Source organism: Labrus mixtus, chromosome 20 (genome assembly GCF_963584025.1).
Source record: "Labrus mixtus chromosome 20, fLabMix1.1, whole genome shotgun sequence".
NCBI classification, from domain to species: domain Eukaryota; kingdom Metazoa; phylum Chordata; class Actinopteri; order Labriformes; family Labridae; genus Labrus; species Labrus mixtus.
The window spans coordinates 22902626-22924948 of record NC_083631.1 but is presented as its reverse complement, the minus strand read 5'-3'; the positions used below and the strand labels follow the sequence as shown (position 1 = coordinate 22924948).

Sequence of the window (22323 nt, the reverse complement as noted above, 5' to 3'; positions counted from 1 at the left end):
ACGTTGGTTTTGATAAATGCTTCATAAATAAACTTTATTATTATTTTATTATCCATCTCCTCTTCTGTCTCCAGCTCGGGGTTAAGTGTCTTGGCCAAGGACACATTGGACATGTTGCTGGGGATCAAACCCCTGACCTTCACATTTGGGAGATGACCGACTCTACCACTGAGCCACAGCCGCTTAAGCCACATTCACCATGACTCTCACACAGATCAACAAGGGAAGCAAACGCATGCCGTTATAGGTACAGGATTTATTTCAGGGCGGCTGTGGCTCAGTTGGTATAGAGTCGTCGTCGTCTCTCAACTGGAGCGCCGCGGGTTCAATCCCCAGCTACTGCAGCAACATCAATGGGATTAGTAACTTCTGGATGGACTCTTTCCACAGCAGCCTCGACCATCAGGGTGTGAATGTGTCGGTGTGACCTGCGGTGTGAAAGTGCATACCATCTATTTTGCTATAATGGAAAACATTTAATGCACGACTCCATTTCCAAGAGAGTTAGAACGGTGTGTAAAATGAGTTCAAAAACATTAAAAGCACAGATTTAATTGAAAAATGTCAAGTGTTAAAACAGAGACATTTTTATTGTTTTTTTTAAGCTCAAATGTCCATTTAGCTTTAAAAAAAAAAAAGGTTTTCACAGGGTCATGTTTACCGCCCTGTAGACACTCTGTAAGCATTTTAGATAGGTATACATCCAATTATCTCATTTCCTCCAGGGATTTATGGAGCGGGGTTATGTTCACGTTCAGCGCTGTGCTTGTGTGATTATCAACAGAGATAAGAAGGGTGTGCAGAAGGTCACCGACTTTCTGCAGTTATCAGGGAAGACGCCCTGATTTCATCACTCCATGTTCACTTGAACAGCCCATGTGCATTAACAACGCCCCCCCCATCCCCCTTTCTGCACCTATCACTGACCTCTGACCCTTGTCTGTCCTGTCAGTCAAACAATAACTCAGTGGAGCAATCTCTGGACTGCTTATTTATCTTTTCAGCCTCTGTGAGATTGAACCACACACTAACATAAAACTAATCTTCAATAAATAAGAAGTGTCTCAAAGAGAGAGAGAGAGCGTGTGTCAGACTGGACTCATTACTGTCATTCTTACCGGACAACCTGTGGCGTCTGCACATCTGTAGAATCAGAATATAATGTCAGATCTCGAGATCTCAATCAGAAACCATCTCCTCTCTCACCAAGGGGAAAAAACTATCATTGCTACTTTAACCAAAGTAATTTTTATGGAGGACGATTAGGGCCAGGCGTGAGAAATAAAAACTGACAGGAGGAAGATTTTTATTTTATCAAGAAAAAAGCATCTCGCCCAATGACAGCTGGGAATCAGTTCCAGCAACCCTGAGCAAGAAAAGTGGTTTAGATAACGGCTGGATGGATAGCTATCGAGAAAAATTGAGAAATATGGAGAATAAATTGAAACGCAATTTCGAGAATAAAGTTGAAATGTACAGAATAAAATTAAAATGTTCACTTTATTCTCAAAATTGTGTTTCAATTCATTCTCCATATTTCATATATTTTTTTTTTTTTTTTACTTTATTTGTACCTATTATTGAAATCTTACCTACATTCCTATTCTATTTGATTAATATTTGTATTACTATATTTCTACTGCTATACTGTATATTTTGGAGCAACTGTAACGATCAAATTTCCCTCTGGGATTAATAAAGTATTTCTGATTCTGATTATTCTCAAAGTCCTTAATAAATAAAATAATTTTCCTCCTCCCTTTTTTTATTTCTCATGCCTGGCCCTTATCGTCCTCCGTATCATTTAAAGGACGTGCCTCACACTTAAGGCAGCATTCATAATACATTAATTAAATTGTAATTCAACCTTTAACTTTTTGAAGTGATGAGTTTTTAGTGATACATTTTTGTTGTGATGAGGAGACAACATGTTCTCTTGTTATGACAAGATACGTTTGAATTTTTTCATAACGTCATAAATAAATCTAGAAATGACGTAATACATCTTTTTGAGATGAAACACAAACTTTTTACGTCATAACGTGATATTAGTGTCATTTTCCTTTTTTCATCTGGATGACAGCAGAAGGTTAAAAGAAGTCAGAAAGCTCTCTGAAGGCACGCGCGGGGCAGGTAGGTGGAGCTCGTGCGCAGCTGGTGTCACTCATCAAACCAGAGAGAGAGAGAGAGAGAGAGAGAGAGAGAGGGAGAGAGGGAGGGGAGAGAGAGAGAGAGAGAGAGAGAGAGAGAGAGGCCGTCGGGTACAGATCAGGGGTTACCACAGGACACTGCTGCCTGCTCTGCTGCCGGACCTCGACAACAAGCATTAAGACGCGTTCAGGCACAAACTGCGCCGGATATCTCGACCAAACTCAGGTTCCCCCTCTCGGATATTCATCTCCACGGACCGACAGACCTTCGTGGCAGCGTGTGTTCAGCGTTTCTGTTTCAGCACGGAGTCTTTTCTGTCGTCTCTCTCTCTCTCTCTCTCCACGGACTGCTGGACCTCACTACTCCTCGTCCACTCCTGCTCGGCGTTCATTCACTGCATGCATGGATTTTAAGGACAGGCAGTATACCAGCTGTGACACAAAGGAGTAGTCTTCCAGTGCAGGAGATAGTTCGCCTCCTTCCTGCGCGGATTAGCACGCGATATAACAATTACATAATCGTGTTTTAGTCGGTGTTAAAATGCAGCGAAAAACTGCTTCGATCGACTAAAAGGGACGTGAAGGTCGCTGCAAACTCCTAACAACTGAAGTGTGTTGTACTAGAAAGCTAATGTTCCTGTATTTCTTTGTGTGTTTTAATTCAGAATAACTAGTAGCCTACTGCAACTTTTTTTTTTTCCGAACACAACAGTTCGATTAATCGAAAACTTCGAATAGTAAAAATCGGTCAAGAAACGACCTTCGATTAGTCGACTTAACTCGTTCCGTTCGAGCAGAGAGGACGAAACCGTCGACAAAAACACGGAAAGACGGGATCCTGCTGTTGCTCCTCCAAAGGCTGAGAGGTCACAGGACCGGTCATCTCTCCTCCTCCTCCTGCACCTCCTCCTCCTCCCGTCAGTCTGTTATGAAGATGTGAACTCTTCCCTCCCTCCTCCCTCTCTTTTTCTCTCCTCACCGTCCTCGACTCTTTGATCTTTTTTCTCCTCCTCCTCCTCCTCTCTTATTTCACCACAAAGAGATCAAACGCGTCTCGCGCCTCTCGGGGATGTACGAAAGCGTGGATGTTGTGGGTTTCAGCCCGAGCCCGAGCAGCCCCAGTCCCGGCGGCTCTTTCCTGAGCATGGACTACTACCACAGACCCCCGGGGCTCGGGCCGGAGAAGGGACTCCTGTCCGGGGTGGGAGGACTCCAGCGTCCGTTCGGAGTGTCCCTGGTGACCGGCAGACACTGGAGCGGATCCAGCCACTGTGAGTCCCGCTTTAAAGATGATCCTTAACAAAACAACTACAGGGCACATTCCAATTAGTGTGTGTAGATAATTAAATTTGTTGAAAATTAGGTGGGGGAGGGGGGGGGGGAGCTGGCGGGTAAAACCAGTTGCTCGTTCTTTGATATTTGTTGTCAGCTTAAGGGGGGGAGGATGTGGAGGTCTAACTGGCGCACATGCAATCCCCTTCTTTAAGTATCAGGAGCCTTTCAGCCTTTTCTTTCAGCCTCTTGTTAACAAGATAGGAAATGAACACAACTTTATGTGACATTCATGCAGCCTCCTCCTCAGGATGTTTTCTTCTGCACACACACACACACACACACACACACACACACACACACACACACACACACACACACACACACACACACACAGTCGGTGAACCATCCCCATGCTGACACATGCTATAGGGTTGTCACGATTTGTAAACTTAAATACAATGTAAGTAAACATTTGAATGATTTAGATGTTTGGATACCTTGGCAACGATAAGAGAGGACCTGGGTGGGCGGTCTGATTTCTGGCTCTTATTTACTGAAAGTTGCCAGAAAATTCCTGCAAAGTTTCTACAGTAAATTGCAAATACGTCGGTCTGTTTTGGTTGGAAATAAATCTTACAGGTGGTTCATTATGTTTCATATCGATACTATTGTATAGATGGTATCGTTTAAAAACAAATCTTATCATAAAGGGAGTAAATCGAACATTTTGACGATCTTACTCTGCTGCTCAACTTTATGTTTGCTCGTATTTAAACTCATTCCAACAATATGGAGTGTTTCAATAAGTAGAAATCTGAGGCAGTGAATATTGGTTAGTTGCAAAATGGAAATCAAACTCCTTCACCCTGTCTGGATTGTACAAAAGCATGCAAAAGACAGTCCTCTCACTTTTGCTCTTAAAACAACTTCTGGTTAAAAATCGTACTGAGAACCTGTTTTTTGGAAAGTCTTCTTGATTAGTTGTTGATTCTATGGCTCATAACATGAACGGAGATTCTATCGTTTTAAAACATGTGGTGTTCGACATGACGGGCGACTCTTCTGTCAAAGTTTTGACATCTTATCATTCTTAAAATGACTGAACTCACGATTCAACTTCTGCAAAACTGACTGATAATGAAGTTTCATGTCGAATGGCTTTACTCTAAACCGCCTGTGATGTGACTCACTTAATATTCTTCAAATGAAAGTGTTGATTGTCAAAGCAGGATTGCAAAGAGCGGCATTCAGAGTAAAATGTGTGTAGTGTTTGAAACAAGCTTTCAGATTTGGTGACACATTACATATAACATTATGGCTTTAGGTTTTGATTCTTTGTGATTCTAGTCTCCTTTGGTAGAGATTCACCGGGGGGGGGCGTTTAAAACCAGCGTCCATCGCCTTTATGTCCGACAGTGACTCGAGGCGTACTCCTCCTTCTTACTCGCTCCCAGACAGATTATTCTTCTTCATTTTTCATCGGTGACTTTCATGAACAAACTTTGGTTTTCACAGAAATACAGCACGGGACACTTAGCAGAGCAACGAGACTTGAGTCAGTGGGGGCGCCCTTAGGGAGGTTTCCTGTCATTGCAAAATTCGCACATTTTGAGCCCCTCCTTTGGTTTAAATGTGTTAGCTCTCAGGAACGGGGGGGGGGGGGGGGGGGCTCCTGACCTGTAGGGGGCCTCAAGCAGAGCCTCTGTGTTTAGATTTGCCGGACGTTTACTTGAAATGTGTCTGACAATCTGCACCCAGAACAAAATCAGTTTCCTATCAAACACGAGAATCAGAGCAGAAAGCTGAGAGGTTGAACTCTGGATAATGTTCATAGATTTTCTTTAGAAATTACCTTGACTGAAAATCTGATCATGGAAGTAGCTGTAGATAAGCTTTTCTATAAATCTCACATTTTAATCCCCCGTGTGCGGCTCCAGTCCGTTCACATTTTACAGCCGCTGCTGCAGGTTTTTTTAGTCGATGAGCAGCGATCACTTGGAAACGCTGGACCCGAGGTCAGGACAGGCCAGATTTGGTAAATGAGTGCAGGCAGCTGATGACCTACTGAGGCCTTTTAGTCACATAATACACAGCGTAACAACCTCGTGGGCGAGGCCTTTAAACCCCTTATAACACAGCTACATGTGTGGGCCCTTTATACAACCGCAACTTCAGATCAAGTCTTTCAATTGGAGAGATTTTCCATGAGCGCTGATACAGAGGACAACAACACAGAGACTTTTTAATGTGTGTTTCAGTCAGTCTGCACCTTAATATACAAGTACTGAAAGATATAGAAACTACTTACAGTTACTGCTTACAAGAGCCCGACCGATTTATCAGCCAGCCGATATTAACATAGCATGTGAATATCGGTATCGGCTAATTTTATCGCTGATATTAGTCGATTTATTCAAATATTCTTGGCGGTAGACAAAGTTTTCCTTCCTGCACATAGACTAAAACTCCCCACTGTATTTCTTTCTTTGACTAATGTCTTTATTTGATCACCAGCCTGTGTGTGTGTGTGTGTGTGTGTGTGTGTGTGTGTGTGTGTGTGTGTGTGTGTGTGTGTGTGTGTGTGTGTGTGTGTGTGTGTGTGTGTGTGTGTGTGTGTGTGTGTGTGTGTGTGTGTGTGTTTACTGCACGAGATATTCTGTCTCCCAGCATGCTTAGCGTAACCTTGACCCGCTGAATCGATGTCAGTAAACCTTCATCTCATGTACTTCTCTGCTGATTTCCCGTAAAGTAAAGCTTTAATATGTCAGTTTTTGAATCTGAAAAGTATGGGGCGCCGATGGCCTAGTGGTTAGTTCACGTGTCACGCGTACAGAGGCTGTCGTCCTAAGATTTGGCGGCCCAGGTGCAAATCAGACCTGTGGTGCCTTTCCAGCATCTCGCATCAAGTTAAATGAAGCTATGCTAACAAAAAGCTAACCCCAGTAATCAATCATTAATCGCATTTCATATCACCATCGCCGTTCTGAACGATGTCGTCACACACTTCATGCAGGCGTCATTTCAGTTAAATCTTCTGTTAGTGAGCGGCTCATTCGTCTCTGCCTGCCTTATAAAATGCATGATCACGGGGACTGGTGCCAATCCCAGCATGCACTGGGTGAGCGGCCCCCCTGCACAGGTTCCCCCCTCCGTCACATGACGACGACCTCATAAACACAAACACACTGTGAGCTGATGTTACCACCTCTCTCCGGTGTCCCAGGCAGTCAGCTGCAATGTGTGACGGTAACTGAAGCGTGATGATGTCACTGTGACATCACCCTCGCACGACCGAGTTTAAGTCATAAATAGAGAGCGAGAGAGAGAGAGAGAGAGTGGTGAGAAAACAAAGGGACAGAGAGACAAATAACAGCGCGAGAGGGAAGTGCTCGTAAATTCAAGCTGTGAAGACAGGATTGCCCTCAGTGTGAGATTGTGTGTGTGTGTGTGTGTGTGTGTGTGTGTGTCTTTATGCGTGCCTGGAATGAAGAGACTAACAGGTTAAAGGCCAAAGGTCTTACTCCAATGCAGGCGAGCACACACACTGAGCCTGCTCTGCTTCAGCGACATGTAAGCAGTGGCGGGGGGATAGTGCTTCACTGTGTGTGTGTGTGTGTGTGTGTGTGTGTGTGTGTGTGTGTGTGTGTGTGTGTGTGTGTGTGTGTGTGTGTGTGTGTGTGTGTGTGTGTGTGTGTGTGTGTGTGTGTGTGTGTGTGTGTGTGTGTGTGTGTGTGTGTGTGTGTGTGTGTGTGTGTGTGTGTGTTGGGTGTGTTCCAGAGCAATGACTCACTGACAATTGGGAAGTGACCTACATCCCTCCCTCTCTTTATTTCTTCTTCTATCTGCCTCTTTCTTTCCTGTGTCAGCTGCCCAGTCATCATTTCCCCGCACTGAATGACCTCTCTCTCTGTCTGCTGGACACAAAGACACACACACACACACACACACACACACACACATACACAGACACACACACTCTCACAGTTTGTCTGGGAATGTGAGGGTGTACTGACTAAGTTTGACCTGAGTGTGAGTGTGTGAAAAGGGGAGGAGGTGGACGGTTGTGTGTCAGTGTTTGTATCTGTGAGATGTCTGCAGGTGTGTGTGTGTGTGTGTGTGTGTGTGTGTGTGTGTGTGTGTGTGTGTGTGTGTGTGTGTGTGTGTGTGTGTGTGTGTGTGTGTGTGTGTGTGTGTGTGTGTGTGTGCACGTGTGTGTGTGTGTGTGTGTGTGCGTATGGGTTCACACGGCCATCAGATAAATATTAAAGGGATGGCAATGGAAAGCTGCTTATTAATTCATTCATTTTAGAAAGTCTTCTTGCAGGCTTTTTTTTCAGCTGCAGAGGAACAACATCTGTCGAGTCACATTTTCACATCGTTGTTGTTTATTGCAGACAGAATAAAGAAGACAGAGAACAACACTTAACTACGTCTGTTATGAGGTCGAAGCACGTTGTGAATCTAAGAAAGTTAAATCAAATCTTCCATGATGAAAATGTACAAATTGTAAAATACCGAGCGAGTACCTTTCCAGCTCTAGAGCTCACTGAAACAAAAACGAGATGTGATCGCTGTCTTTGTTGCTTTATTAACTTTATTAGAGCGACACGTTTCGACCTCTGACCTTCATCGGGGGTCATCCTTCATTTTGGTTGTACAACCCGGCTCAAGAGAAACCTTTTTGTAAAACATAAACACACACATGGATAAGACAGCTGAAGAGAGACAGGACGATTTGGAAGGAGAGAGAGAGGGCCGAGGTCGGACTCTAACCCGCGGCCGCTGCAGACTATAGCCTTTGTACATAGGATGAGCATCATAACTGCTAGGCTAACCGGCGCCCCTCATGACGATTATTTAAAGTCTTTCTATGTGATTTTTCACACTTAAATGTATAAATGAAGTATCTCCTCTGAAAATAACTCTGTGAGTCATGACTGTCTACAATGGGTGTAACACCCGAGTCCCACTGTCTGTGATGTTTTCAGAGTTTTCAGAGTCCTATCTTCACTTTGTTTACATCGCCCGGACGGCCGGCTGACTCCTCCCCTCGTGTATAAAAGTTGTTTAATTGAGGGACTAGAGAAAAGAAGAATAACATACTGTACTCACTGCTTAACTGTGTTTCTAGATCACACTCATTTCAGGTAAATTTACATGCAGTGTGAAGATACGAGCAGAATAAAGATCGCTAGCATTAGCATGCTAACACAACAATGCAGCGCAAGTTGTTTTGGTTTCATGCTGGAGCTCAAGGGCGACATCTGCTGGATCAAAAAATCACATATAAAGCTTTTAAAGCCATGATCCCCTGACGAGTCCAGATAAAATGTGTGTTGTTTTTGTTTTTTTGGAAGGTTCCTAAAACACCTGCAACGAGTTTTTAATATTTCTGAAGTCCAGAAGCTGCTGCAGATAATTCATCAGTGCAACATTTGACCAAATGAACCCGGCAGATTCCTGGAGGGCTGAACAGTTAGTCCTGAAAAGAAAGCACATGTGCTCACGTTGTAAATAAGCAGAGAAGAAGAGTTGAGTGATCAGAGGTCCTCTGAGCTCAAAGATAAATCCGTCTATTCAGGAAGTGTTTGGCATTAATCCAGGAGCGCCCGCAGAGACTCTGAACATCACTCGACATCAGATTTAAAAAAAAAAAAAAACAGCTTAACCCAACATCGACGAGCGTTCAACTGAAGTGACCTGAAGACACTTTATCGTGACCTTGAAGCGCCCTGCTCAGGAGCACGCCGCTAAACGCAGGCAGATAACGTTAGCATCAAGCCACACAATGAAATGCATTTAGTTTTACACTCCTCTATTAACCGCCTTTGAAGTGACCTTCTTCACCTTTGGAAAGCTTTCAGAGGAGATCAAGAGGGGGGGGGGGGGGGGCACTACTGCTGGTATCTATACTGCAAGCTACCTCAGAATATTACATTTGTTTGAATGGAAAGACCGATGATTTAGCGAGCTAGCACAAGCTAACCGCCGGTGTTTGTCACCTTCCTGTCCAACAGGAAGTAGACGTGGGTAAAGTCAACCAAAGGTCCATCCATTAACCTTACCACTATTCCTGTTCAAGGTCACAGGGGGGGCTTAGGCCGATCCACGCTTTTGTCGGGGCGAGAGGCGGGGTTACACCCTGGACTGATCACCTGTCAATCACAGCGCTGACATATAGAGACAGACAACCAGACACACTCACACATACGGGCAGTTAAGAGTCAGCAGTTAACCTAACGAGCATGTGTTTGGACTGTGGGAGAAAGAGAGGTTCCTGTCAGACGCGGATTCAAACCAGGAACCTCCTCGCTGTGAGGCAACAGCGCCCACCACTGCACCACGTTTAACCCGCCAACCGAAGGTTCACCCTCGTTTTTAGAACAAGCTGTATCTGCTTTGCGTTCTCTCTCCTGAGCCGCTTCGTCCGTGTCCACAGTCAAATCGGCTTTGAATCTCGTCCCATCGCTGAATTGTATCCACTCCTGAACTCACCTGCCGCGCTGTGATTGGCTGGAGGAAACACCCAGAAACGTCTGATCCAACCTTCACAACAGGGTCCTAAGATGCTGACTAGACTCTTCTCCTCTGTCGCCCCCCGGTGGTGGAATGAACTTCCAAACTCCATGTGATCTGCAGAGTCCCTCTGCACCTTTAAGAAAAAGCTAAAGACCCAGCTCTTTCATGAATACCTACTAACTTAATGATGATGGTCTCCATATTATTGATGATGATGATGGTAATGACGATGGTTTTTGTTTGATAACGACGACTTATAAGATGGTTTCTATACTGATTAGAGCTCTCAAGAACTGCCCTCAATGTTGTGCTTTGCCTCTGGTCACTTCCTGTCAGCACCTGTGTGTCCAATCAGACTCAAAGCTGATCGTTTGCTCTTACTGACATTGTTCCCTTTTTTCTAGATCCTTGCTTGTGTTGTACTTACTCTCTGATGTACGTCACTTTGGATAAAAGAGTCTGCTAAGTGAATTGTAGAAGAATCAGAATCTGAGGACAGCGTCTCTGCAGACACAGTCAACACCACACATGTACGGAGGCCCAGGAGGGACGATTGAGCAGCTTCACTTTATTAGTTTTTATTTTATATCTTAAGGAAGAAGCGGCTGACCCGTCTTGAAGTTGTAGCAGAACAAATAAAGCTTTTATATTAACATGGTGTTTGTCTGGACGCAACACAACAAACAAACAAACACCCTAAACAAACAGTCAGGCTGGTAATCTATACTAAGTTAAATATTTAAGTGCGGTACTGAATGTTGTGGATGCTGCATTATCCTCACAAATCATTGACCGGATCTTTTGTTGGGTGTCTGTCTTTGAATCAAAGGCCTCCATATTGTCTCAAATCTGCACTGCTGAGTATGAAATGGAAGGCCTTATAACCTCCGTCTTATCCAATCAGCAGCGCTCCTTTTTCTTTTCCTCTGAGGTCTTCATGTCTTCATCACATCGGTCTGTGTTTGTTCGACGTGTCCGGCTCTGATCTCTCCTCTTCTTTTCTCTCTCTGTGTAAACAGCAGAGCAGCAGAGGGGAGCTGAGTCTCCTCCAAACAGGAATGTCTGGTATGGCCTCTAACGCAGGGGGAGGGGAGCTGTGTGTGTGTGTGTGTGTGTGTGTGTGTGTGTGTGTGTGTGTGTGTGTGTGTGTGTGTGTGTGTGTGTGTGTGTGTGTGTGTGTGTGTGTGTGTGTGTGTGTGTGTGTGTGTGTGTGTGTGTGTGTGTGTGTGTGTGTGTGTGTGTGTGTGTGTGTGTGTATTGGTGTGGAAGCGTGTTAGGTTAGAGGTCAGAGGGGGCACAGTGAGAGAGAGAGAGGAGGAGGAGGGGCGTGTTGGATGGTCCCGGTGTTTGAATCTGGACGGTCAGGGTGTCAGATCAGGTGTGTGAACAGAAACCCAAAAACAGAACGAGACATGACGCTGAGTTTAGCGAGAGAGTCGTTAATAAGCTGCTAACGAGGAGGTGACATGATATAAAGTTTGACAGAAGATCGACGATTTCAGTTTGAAACGTTGAACGACTTCAGTTTATTTCACCTCAGCTCAGCGTTAGGATTTAACATGCAGGGAGGCTGTACTTCAGACCACCCAGACATTTAAAGGTGACATCTCCTCCTCCTCTTCTTCAGTTTAAATAAGTCTCAGAGCTCCTCAAAACATGTGTGTGAAGTTTCTTGTTCTAAATCCACTCTGATCCTGTATTTGATCATGTCTATAAACCCCTCTATTTCAGCCCTGCTCAGAACAGACTGTTTCTGTGTCTGTACCTTTAAATATGTAAATGAGCGGTGTCTGACCACGCCCCCCTCTCTGGAAGGGCTTGGGTGTACTCAGTCTTTCTCGCTCCATGTCCTATTGTTTACGGTGAGAAGGCAGACTCAGAGCAGAACAAACACCTAGCTGTGGGAGTGTCACCCACCTGGGGGAGGGGCTACTGCCCTTTGTGATGTCATGAAGGGAAAATCTCCAAACGGCCTGTTTGAGCACACATTTTCTGAAAAGTGGAGCAGGCAGAAGACGGAGAGGATGGACTTTTCTCATGATTGGGGGGTTTGTAGACGGACTAGAGGAACATGGTGAAGTGTGTGTTGTGTAATATGTGACCTTTAAGAGATGACGGTACAATTTGAATTTCATGTTAGATGTCATAATAATGAGATAAAATCATAAAAAGGCCGGGTGTGTGATACACACTGAGTCACGCTCTGCTGCTGACGGTTGGACAGAAAGTTACGACTGAGGGACTTTTATTGCGTTCATTCTTCTTCTTTTTATCAGGAAACTCATACGTACAGCTCCTTGAATTTGTGATGTTGCAATCAACGTAATCTGTTCAACTTCAACCAATCTCTGTCTGCGTGCACTGTGTTGACCTTATTTGGTGAAATCACCTCAAACATTCTGCAAGTTTGAATGATTTCCACGAAAATATGAATCCTTGTGGTTCAGTGATGCCCTGATAGTAACATAGGCCGTGAATAATCATAAGGACGAAGCCTGAGTGACGTCACCCACAGGCGGCGCTGGAGTCCCATCGATGGCGGTCTCCATGCCTGTCTCAGCCTGACTTTCAGTCAACCAAACGACAGACTGAGAGCCATGAGTAAGGTCTTTTACCTGTTATGAGCTGACGCTATACAAATAAAAATGTATTGATTGATTGATTGATGGAGCTGAGGAGGCGGGTTTTAAGCCTCCTGACAAACAGCGACAACGTTAGCCACACTCAAACTTCAAACTATTAGAGCTTGATGATGATGATGGTAATGACGATGGTTTTTGTTTGATAATGACGACTTATAAGATGGTTTCTATACTGATTAGAGCTCTCAAGAACTGCCCTCAATGTTGTGCTTTGCCTCTGGTCACTTCCTGTCAGCACCTGTGTGTCCAATCAGACTCAAAGCTGATCGTTTGCTCTTACTGACATTGTTCCCTTTTTTCTAGATCCTTGCTTGTGTTGTTCTTACTCTCTGATGTACGTCGCTTTGGAGAAAAGAGTCTGATAAGTGAATTGTAGAATTGTAGCATTCATTCACACTTGCAGAAAACTCCTGGAGAGAGAGAGAGAGAGAGAGAGAGAAACTTTTGGTCCTTGAAAACAAAAAACGACCCAATATGAGTGCAGAGGACTTTTTTTTATTTTCGCTGTAGTATTGAAACTGTTCTTTGATATCTTTGGATTTTTCTAGTATCATATCAAAGTTTTAAAATCTGGTATCATGATAGATTTTAAATAAAGCTAAAGGGTCGTTAGAGGACGCCTCTCGAGGACTCTGATGGACTGCGTTCCACCCGTTCTCCTCTCAACACGATCTGCTAAAACAGGATTATACTCCTCGCACTATAAACAGAAACCAGGATGTACAGAATCTGTTTCATCCTGCAGAATCTGTGAATAGAGATTAAGGTGCAGCAAAGACAGATTGATCATCTTCATCTTCCTTTTTTATAAAACCAAACAGGCTCAGTTTTCCATCAGAGGGAACAAATATGGAATTCCAAAAGACACGTTGTTAACAGCTCTTCGTCTACAGAGCTTTTTAAAAGGAAACCGTCTTCACATTTAATCCACCAGGTCAAACTTTTGCATATATATATATACGACGGAGGATTAGGGCCACGTTAAAAAATTTTTTTTTTAAATTTCGAGATAAAAGTCGTAAATTTACAAGAATAAAGTCGTAATCTCAAAATGTATTATTTTTTTATTTTTTTTAACGTGGCCCTAATCCTCCGTCGTATATATAAAATATTTTTCTTTTTTTTCTATCAACTCACTCATTCATTCCCTTTTTAATAGATGAATGCCTGTTTCATTTAGTGTCTAAGTGTGTGTGTATGAATACGTGTTTAGGTTACTGTAATGTCTTTATATTTAATTTTGTTTTGAAATTGTGTAAATCGATTTGCTTAGTTGATTTATTCGTCTCTTAAGAGGTGAGTTCCCTTCCTGACACACCTTTTATGTTTTTGTTAATCCTATTTTGATGTATTCTTTTATGTCTGCTAATAAATAAATAAATAAATCTCAGAAGCCGCAGCACGCTGCAGGGGGGGAATTCAAACGTCTCTGCAGAATGACTGAGCGTAACTCTCTCTGATGTCCGCTCCTCCTCCTCCTCCGCAGCTATCGAGACGGAGAGCACGAGTTCAGGAGAGGACCTGCTCGTCCCCGGCCCCCACTCACCTCCAGCTCCTCCCCGAGTCTACAAACCCTGCTTCGTGTGTCAGGACAAATCTTCAGGATACCACTACGGAGTCAGCGCCTGCGAGGGCTGCAAGGTAAGAGGCTAAATATACACTGAGACAACACACACACACACACACACACACACACACACACACACACACACACACACACACACACACACAACAACAACACTAAGCAGGTTACACTTAGAAAACCTGAATGAAAAATAGCCGCAGAGCGCGTGTGAGCTTATTGAGTGTTTGCATAACGTTTCAGCTGAGAGGTCATAACCTTTACACCTCCCCCAGGATCTGTAAGCCTCTTTACTTATTTTAATCCTACATACACACACACACACACACACACACATACACACACTGAATCTGTGCATGCAATTAGAGTATAGTCTGATATCTGTGAGCTCGTGTTCAGGCCCTCGTCCTCTCACACTCCCCTCACCACTCAGGCTTTCAAAATAAGAGCACCTGCATTACGCTCTCTGTTCTATGATTCATTCACTTTATTGTCTGAATCTGTGTGTGTGTGTGTGTGTGTGTCAGGGTTTCTTTCGGAGGAGCATCCAGAAGAACATGGTGTACACGTGTCACCGAGACAAAGTCTGCGTCATAAACAAGGTGACGAGGAACCGCTGTCAGTCCTGCCGGCTGCAGAAATGCCTCGACGTGGGCATGTCCAAAGAGCGTACGTATAAAGTTCATTAGATGTCCCGTTCTGAGGTGTCTCTACTGCAGAGGTGAATGTTTGTTTGACCTTTGAATGACTTTGTAGGTTTGCACCAGTGAAGCAAACCACCGAGCAGAAGGCGACAGCAGGAGAAAGAAAACAGTTTCTCTTCAACAGCTCGTTTTAAACCTTGATATCTGTCTCCCTCTAGTGGCTGTTTTATGTAAACACATGCTCTGTAAACCAAGCATCACCACTTCAAAGTCTTTCTATGTGATTTTTCACACTTAAATGTATAAATCAAGAATATCCTCTGAAAATAACTCTGTGAGTCATGACTGTCTACAATGGGTGTAACACCCGAGTCCCACTGTCTGTGATGTTTTCAGAGTTTTCAGAGTCCTATCTTCACTTTGTTTACATCGCCCGGACGGCCGGCTGACTCCTCCCCTCGAGTATAAAAGTTGTTTAATTGAGGGACTAGAGAAAAGAAGAATAACATACTGTACTCACTGCTTAACTGTGTTTCTAGATCACGCTCATTTCAGGTAAATTTACATGCAGTGTGAAGATACGAGCAGAATAAAGGTCGCTAGCATTAGCATGCTAACACAACAACGCAGCGCGAGTTGTTTTGGTTTCATGCTGGAGCTCAAGGGCGACATCTGCTGGATCAAAAAATCACATATAAAGCCTTTAAAACAAGCAGAATCGTTCATCGTGGAACATCTGCTTTATTTAAATCTTCAACATCTGCACTCCTGAAAGTTTCTAGAGGATTTCAGGAGGATGGCGAGTATGCCTCCTTTTTTGTGCTCTCATTATGTGGACGTTTTAAAAGCTGAAGAAAAAAGAGTAGAAAGGATTCTGACAGGAGAAGCTGGTGGGAAGATGAGATACACACTGAGACGTTTGTCGGTGATGTTAAACGTTTGTTGTGTTTTTTGTTCAGTGGTGAGGAACGACCGGTCGAAGAAGAAGAAGGAGGAGAAGAGGCCGATGGAGGTGGAGATCTACGTCCTGTCTGCAGACACGGAGCAGATGATCGAACGAGTCCGACAAGCCCATCACGACACGTTCCCCTCCCTGCGTCAGCTGGGGAAATACACAACGGTACACACACACTCTGACATTTCACCGCCCCGTTCACAGCGCTGCGCTGCTTTCAGACTTGTGGAAAAACAACACTGCATCGTCTTGTCTTTTTTTGTCGTTCTCAGAGTAACAGCTCGGAGCACCGGGTCCCTCTGGACGTGAGTCTCTGGGACAAGTTCAGCGAGCTGTCCACCAAATGCATCATCAAGACGGTGGAGTTCGCCAAGCAGCTGCCGGGCTTCACCACGCTCACCATCGCTGATCAGATCACTCTGCTCAAAGCCGCCTGCCTCGACATACTGGTGAGTTCATCGCTGAAGAAAACACAAATCAGACTGAAGGGGCTCGATTCCCCTCGCTTCAACCTGCCCTGCAAATATTTTTACCTGAAGGATATGACGGCAAAATAAACAGCGACATGTCTGTGGGGTAAACGTCATCACCTTTACCTCACACTCTGTTTGGATAAACTCCACCGCTACGTAAAGGGCGGAGCAGCGCCCAAGTTTAATGTCCTGTTAGGCGAGTCGGCTCAGCTCAGAGAACGACTGCAGAGCGCCTGATTTCTGTCTCTTTAAAGGCTTTATATGCGTTTTTTTGATCCAGCAGATGTCGCCCTTGAGCTCCAGCATGAAACCAAAACAACTCGCGCTGCATTGTTGTGTTAGCATGCTAATGCTAGCGATCTTTATTCTGCTCGTATCTTCACACTGCATGTAAATTTACCTGAAATGAGCGTGATCTAGAAACACAGTTAAGCAGTGAGTACAGTATGTTATTCTTCTTTTCTCTAGTCCCTCAATTAAACAACTTTTATACACGAGGGGAGGAGTCAGCCGGCCGTCCGGGCGATGTAAACAAAGTGAAGATAGGACTCTGAAAACTCTGAAAACATCACAGACAGTGGGACTCGGGTGTTACACCCATTGTAGACAGTCATGACTCACAGAGTTATTTTCAGAGGATATACTTGATTTATATATTTAAGTGTGAAGAATCACATAGAAAGACTTTGAAGTGGTGATGCTTGGTTTACAGAGCATGTGTTTACATAAAACAGCCACTAGAGGGAGACAGATATCAAGGTTTAAGAGTGTAAATGTTTTAAAATCAATCAGAAAGAGAAGATGAAAACAGAAGTCCTTGGAACCTGATATTTTGTAAAAGTTGTGGCTCAGAATAAAAAAGCGTCTAAACATTTTCCTTTCAATTATTCACCTCTTAATGTTTTTTTTCTCAGATTCTCAGGATCTGCACACGCTATACGCCCGACCAGGACACCATGACCTTCTCCGACGGTCTGACCCTGAACCGCACTCAGATGCACAACGCCGGGTTCGGGCCGCTCACCGACCTCGTGTTCTCCTTCGCTAACCAGCTGCTCCCTCTGGAGATGGACGACGCAGAGACGGGCCTGCTCAGCGCCATCTGCCTGCTCTGTGGAGGTACTGCACTTTTATTCCCTCTGGGACAAATAAACTGAATGAATGAATGAATTATGTTGTTTCTATAATGGAAAATATGAGTCATGTGCATCTGTGTGTGTTTGGTGTTTGTGCAGACCGACAGGACCTGGAGCAGTCCGATAAGGTGGAAGTTCTTCAGGAGCCGATCGTTGAAGCCTTAAAGGTCAGACTTCTGATTATTAGTACGCTGCTATGTTGATTCAAATCCGACCTCTGGCTCCTCTCCTGCATATCAGTCCTCACTCTCTCACCCTGATTTCCTGCTCCGTCCACTGACCGATCAAATGAAGGCATAAAAACCCAAACATGAATCGTAAAGGTCGAAATCAGGCAGAAGTGCAGCAGCACAGTATTTAGTTTATTTACAAGGCGCTGAATGGGGAAAGACTGCCTTTAGTGTTGCTGCACCCATCATGTGGAACGACCTTCAGAGGATAGCTAAGTCGCCCTCTCTTGTTTCATTCAGTGTTTTTAAAGACCTCGTGTCCAAACTACCTCAGGAAGGAAATTGCAACTGTTTCACAATGTGAATTAATTTAAATGGACATGTGTGAATATGTGTTTCAGTGTCTAGATGCTATAATTGTTAACTGTTAATATGTTTATATTTGTGCTGTTTCTATTTTTGTATTGCTGCAGGGCAAAAGAGACCTCGGTCTCAGTGGCTCCTTCCTGCTAAAATAAAGGATAAATACTTTAATTTTTTTAAAGTGTAGAGTGCTGAAGTGACTCTGGAACAAACACATATTAACAATAATAATAATAACTTTATTTATATAGCACCTTTTAAAAACTCAAACAGCAAAAACAAGAACAAACTAAACCAAACACAGAAGAACATAAACAACAGCAAGAACATAACAAATGTAAAATACTAAAAATAATTAAATACAATTCAACAGAAAAGAACCCAAAGTGCACGATACCCAACAGACATATATAACCCGACCATCACAAGAACCATCATCAGAACCATCACAAGAACCATCATAAGAACCATCACAAGAACCATCATAAGAACCATCATAAGAACCATCACAAGAACCATCATAAGAACCATCACAAGAACCATCACAAGAACCATCATAAGAACCATCACAAGAACCATCACAAGAACCATCATAAGCACCATCACAAGAACCATCACAAGAACCATCACAAGAACCATCATAAGAACCATCACAAGAACCATCATAAGAACCATCACAAGAACCATCATAAGAACCATCATAAGAACCATCACAAGAACCATCACAAGAACCATCACAAGAACCATCACAAGAACCATCACAAGAACCATCATAAGCACCATCACAAGAACCATCATTAGAACCATCACAAGAACCATCATAAGAACCATCACAAGAACCATCATAAGAACCATCACAAGAACCATCATAAGAACCATCATAAGAACCATCATAAGAACCATCATAAGAACCATCACAAGAACCATCACAAGAACCATCACAAGAACCATCATAAGCACCATCACAAGAACCATCATTAGAACCATCACAAGAACCATCACAAGAACCATCATAAGAACCATCACAAGAACCATCACAAGAACCATCACAAGAACCATCATAAGAACCATCACAAGAACCATCACAAGAACCATCATAAGAACCATCATAAGAACCATCACAAGAACCATCATAAGAACCATCACAAGAACCATCATAAGAACCATCACAAGAACCATCATTAGAACCATCACAAGAACCATCATAAGAACCATCATAAGAACCCAGACAACACAAGAACCCAACATATTAACACAAAGGTTCTGCAGATTTCCTCAAACAAATCACACAGATAAATCCTGTTTTAACCAAGAAAAACAATCATGTATGAGGTGTTTCAGTGGAGTTTATTACAAATCAACTGGCCACAGAGTCAGGACAGTGAGGACTGGTAACGACTCGCAGGTTGCAACACACAGGGGCTCCAGCAGAGGGCGCTTATGTCACAAACAAATCCCCTGTCCAGGTGGAACGCTGATCAGAACTCAGGACAAATAGCATTCTCACAATTAGAAGAAATAAGGACAGACGATAGAATCATAAGAGGAGTGTAAGAGAGGAAATTAAAGAGAGTTTTTTTTTCATCCTATCATCATCAATTGTGCAGATGTATGTGAGGAGGAGGAGGCCGGAGAAACCCTGCATGTTCCCCAAGATACTGATGAAGATTACTGACCTGAGGAGCATCAGTGTGAAGGGTGAGACACACACACACACACACACACACACACACACTAGAGGCCTTCTGCACACTCATGTTTTGTTCCTTCTGTCTTGTGAGATCGTGTTTTCTCATCCTGAACCTCCTCTCTCTCTCTCTCTCTCTCTCTCTCTCTCTCTCTCTCTCTCTCTCTCTCTCTCTCTCTCTCTCTCTCTCTCTCTCCTCACAGGAGCCGAGCGAGTGATCACACTGAAGATGGAGATCCCCGGCTCCATGCCGCCACTCATCAAGGAGATGCTGGAGAACTCCGAGGGCCTGGAGGGCCAAGGAGCGGCGGGGGGGAAAGGAGCGGCGGGGGGGAAAGGAGCGGCGGGGGGGAAAGGAGCGGCGGGGGGGAAAGGAGGAGGAGGAGAAGGAGACGACTCAGACGTCTCTGATCCTCCTTCATCACCAAAATCCGATCCCTCTCCGAGCATGAGCCCCGCCTCCTGCTCCCCTTCCTCCCCCCCGGACTCCACCTGAAGTCCTACCGTCAGCACGCTTTCGACACACAGCACCGCCCTGTGGCACAGCCTGGTACTGCAAGGGGAAACTGTCAACAATGCAGACTCACAGCAGATTAAAAAAAAACATCACCTAATGAAAGACGGAAAAATCTGAAACTATCTCAGATTGGACGTTTCTTATTTTTGACACGACGGCTGCAGAAGGACGGACTAAGAGAAACTGAAATGTGCTGACGGTTTGATTCCCTGCTCGGACATCACGGTGTGTCAGCAGTTAAGGCAATAACACAGGATCACATTTTTTTATAACGCCTAAGAGCTTCATGAAATGCAGACTGTTTTGGCGTCAACAGGACGCACACAGCAGGGGGCGCCGTGTTCTTTACTACTGAAAACACTGTCTGCTGTAGGAGAGGTGGAGCGTGCAGGAGGAGGAGGACGGTTAAAGGCCACAGCCCCGTTTTCAATACAGAACCAACGTAGTTCAACGTCTGCAGCGCTCTGAGTCAGCAGTTTTTTGTCGCTGCGCTCACACAATTGGAACAGCGTGGCGCCCGTCAGTGTCACTTCTCCCTCACAGACCACTCAAAGTTAAGAAGGGGCGGGGCTTCAGATATCAGCTTTATCGACAACACGGCGGAGGAAGCGCTCGTCTTGACTCGTCTTTTAGAGGGAGTTCAACTTCCAGGTGTAGAGGTGCTGGAGCACGGGGAGGTATCAAAACAGAATGATCATGACTGAGGGGAAGCAGACGTTAGCGTTGCGTAACCTAGCAACAATGAGCGACAGTGAGAGAGGTGCTCTGAACCCGAGGGTTGTGGGCCAGCTGAGGACACGGGGGCCCTAAACCCTGCTCTTAAATCTCTACAGCTACGTCTAACGGATGAATCAGCAATAAAAAACACAAGTTCAGAACACGCACGGGTTGGAAACAAAGCTGCACAACTCTATGCAACGTGAACAGAATTGAACCGGATCATTTAGCCGCTCATATGGACACAAAACGGACTTCTTACAAGGAGCTGGCCGGTTGACGTCGAGTCAACAGATTCAGACGTTTTTTCTTCTTCACACATAACCCCTCCTGGTAGTTCCCCTGGACATCTTCAGGAGTGTATGAAGGATTCCTCTCACCTCACCTCCTTTATGTACAGACCGCAGAGTCACTATTTGTAAGATATTGTAAATAAAAAGATGCTGTGAAAGGTGTCAGACTGAGACGCTCTGATGAGAGAAGATATTTTCCTAAATGTACACGAGTTTATTCTGCACTGTTCAGATTTCTGGCTTTTGCTTTTTCTTGTTTTTGTTCGCTTGAGTTTTAATGTATTTCCACTTGTTCCTATGCATCGTCTGTGAGAAAAAAAGCTGTGTTTGGTTTGTTCTCAGCTTCAGCACACTGTGAACAAAATGTCACTTTCACGCCTGTTGGTGGACACTTTGAACCAAAGCAGAGCAAAACTCCACGGACCACACGTAGAGATGAATGAAGGTTTTTATGTAGAGGGTCAGGTGCTGTCGCGACACGTCCTCAAAATGTACAAAGTGAAGTCTTCGTAGCGAGCACCGTGTCCTGTCCTGTAGTGAGTTCACACGGAGACACTGCCTCACCACAGCGTTCTCTCTCTGTCAGGTACAAATCATCATCGTCACTGTCGTCCTCTTTAACGTGCAGCGGGGGTCGAACCCGTTTAAGAGTTTAAAGCACAGGACGTTTAATAAAGAGGTGTGGTTTCTGTCTATCCTGAAATGTGTGTGTGTTGTTTTTTTGTGCAAATTTGTGAGACGTAAACAAGTCAAGAGGCAGGGTTGGTCATTTTTAGAAAACGTGCATGATTTTGAAAGTAGCATTCCCTCAGTGCTCCTTCTAAAGCCACGCCCCCTCACTAACCTCAGCTCATCGCTTGCATCATCGCCTCGATGTGATGAAGGCATGGATAACTTTAAACAAACAAGTAAAAAACTTCGTATTCATTTTGTCGGGCTGTAATGACGTCATACACTTACATTCAGTATTTTAAGCGTGCAAAGATCATTTACTTAAAGGAGCGGTATGTAACTGACACCTAGTGGTTAAAATGGGTACTGCAGTCTAAATTCTAAACATTGTAGAGAGCTGTCGTCCCCCCCCCCCCCCCCCCCCCCCCCCCCAGCCATCTGGTGGACACTGAAGCTTCAGTGTCCACCACAGGGACAACAGATGGAAATTAGCTAGCTAGCTAAATCTGGTACAAAGCATCTCTTCTC

The 22323-nt window shown here is 44.3% G+C and overlaps 1 protein-coding gene across 1 annotated transcript; it reads left to right on the top strand.

Moving 5' to 3' along the window:
* Positions 1–2238: 2238 nt before the first annotated feature.
* On the top strand, positions 2239–21826 carry LOC132995664 (retinoic acid receptor alpha-B-like). The gene is made up of 9 exons (XM_061065754.1): positions 2239–3421; positions 14073–14227; positions 14696–14837; positions 15772–15932; positions 16040–16216; positions 17155–17359; positions 17476–17543; positions 19517–19607; positions 19800–21826. The coding sequence occupies exons 1-9, from the start codon at positions 3220–3222 to the stop codon at positions 20090–20092; spliced, it is 1494 nt and encodes a 497-aa protein (XP_060921737.1). The 5' UTR covers positions 2239–3219; the 3' UTR covers positions 20093–21826.
* Positions 21827–22323: the final 497 nt, after the last annotated feature.

What these genes read in the sequence shown, in the direction of transcription:
- LOC132995664 (XM_061065754.1), top strand. Translation starts at nt 3,220, where the DNA reads ATGTACGAAAGCGTGGATGTTGTGGGTTTCAGCCCGAGCCCGAGCAGC. An exon ending in CCGCCTGCCTCGACATACTG is followed by an intron (nt 16,217 to 17,154) that starts GTGAGTTCATCG and finishes TTTTTTTCTCAG; the next exon opens with ATTCTCAGGATCTGCACACG. An exon ending in CATCTGCCTGCTCTGTGGAG is followed by an intron (nt 17,360 to 17,475) that starts GTACTGCACTTT and finishes GTGTTTGTGCAG; the next exon opens with ACCGACAGGACCTGGAGCAG.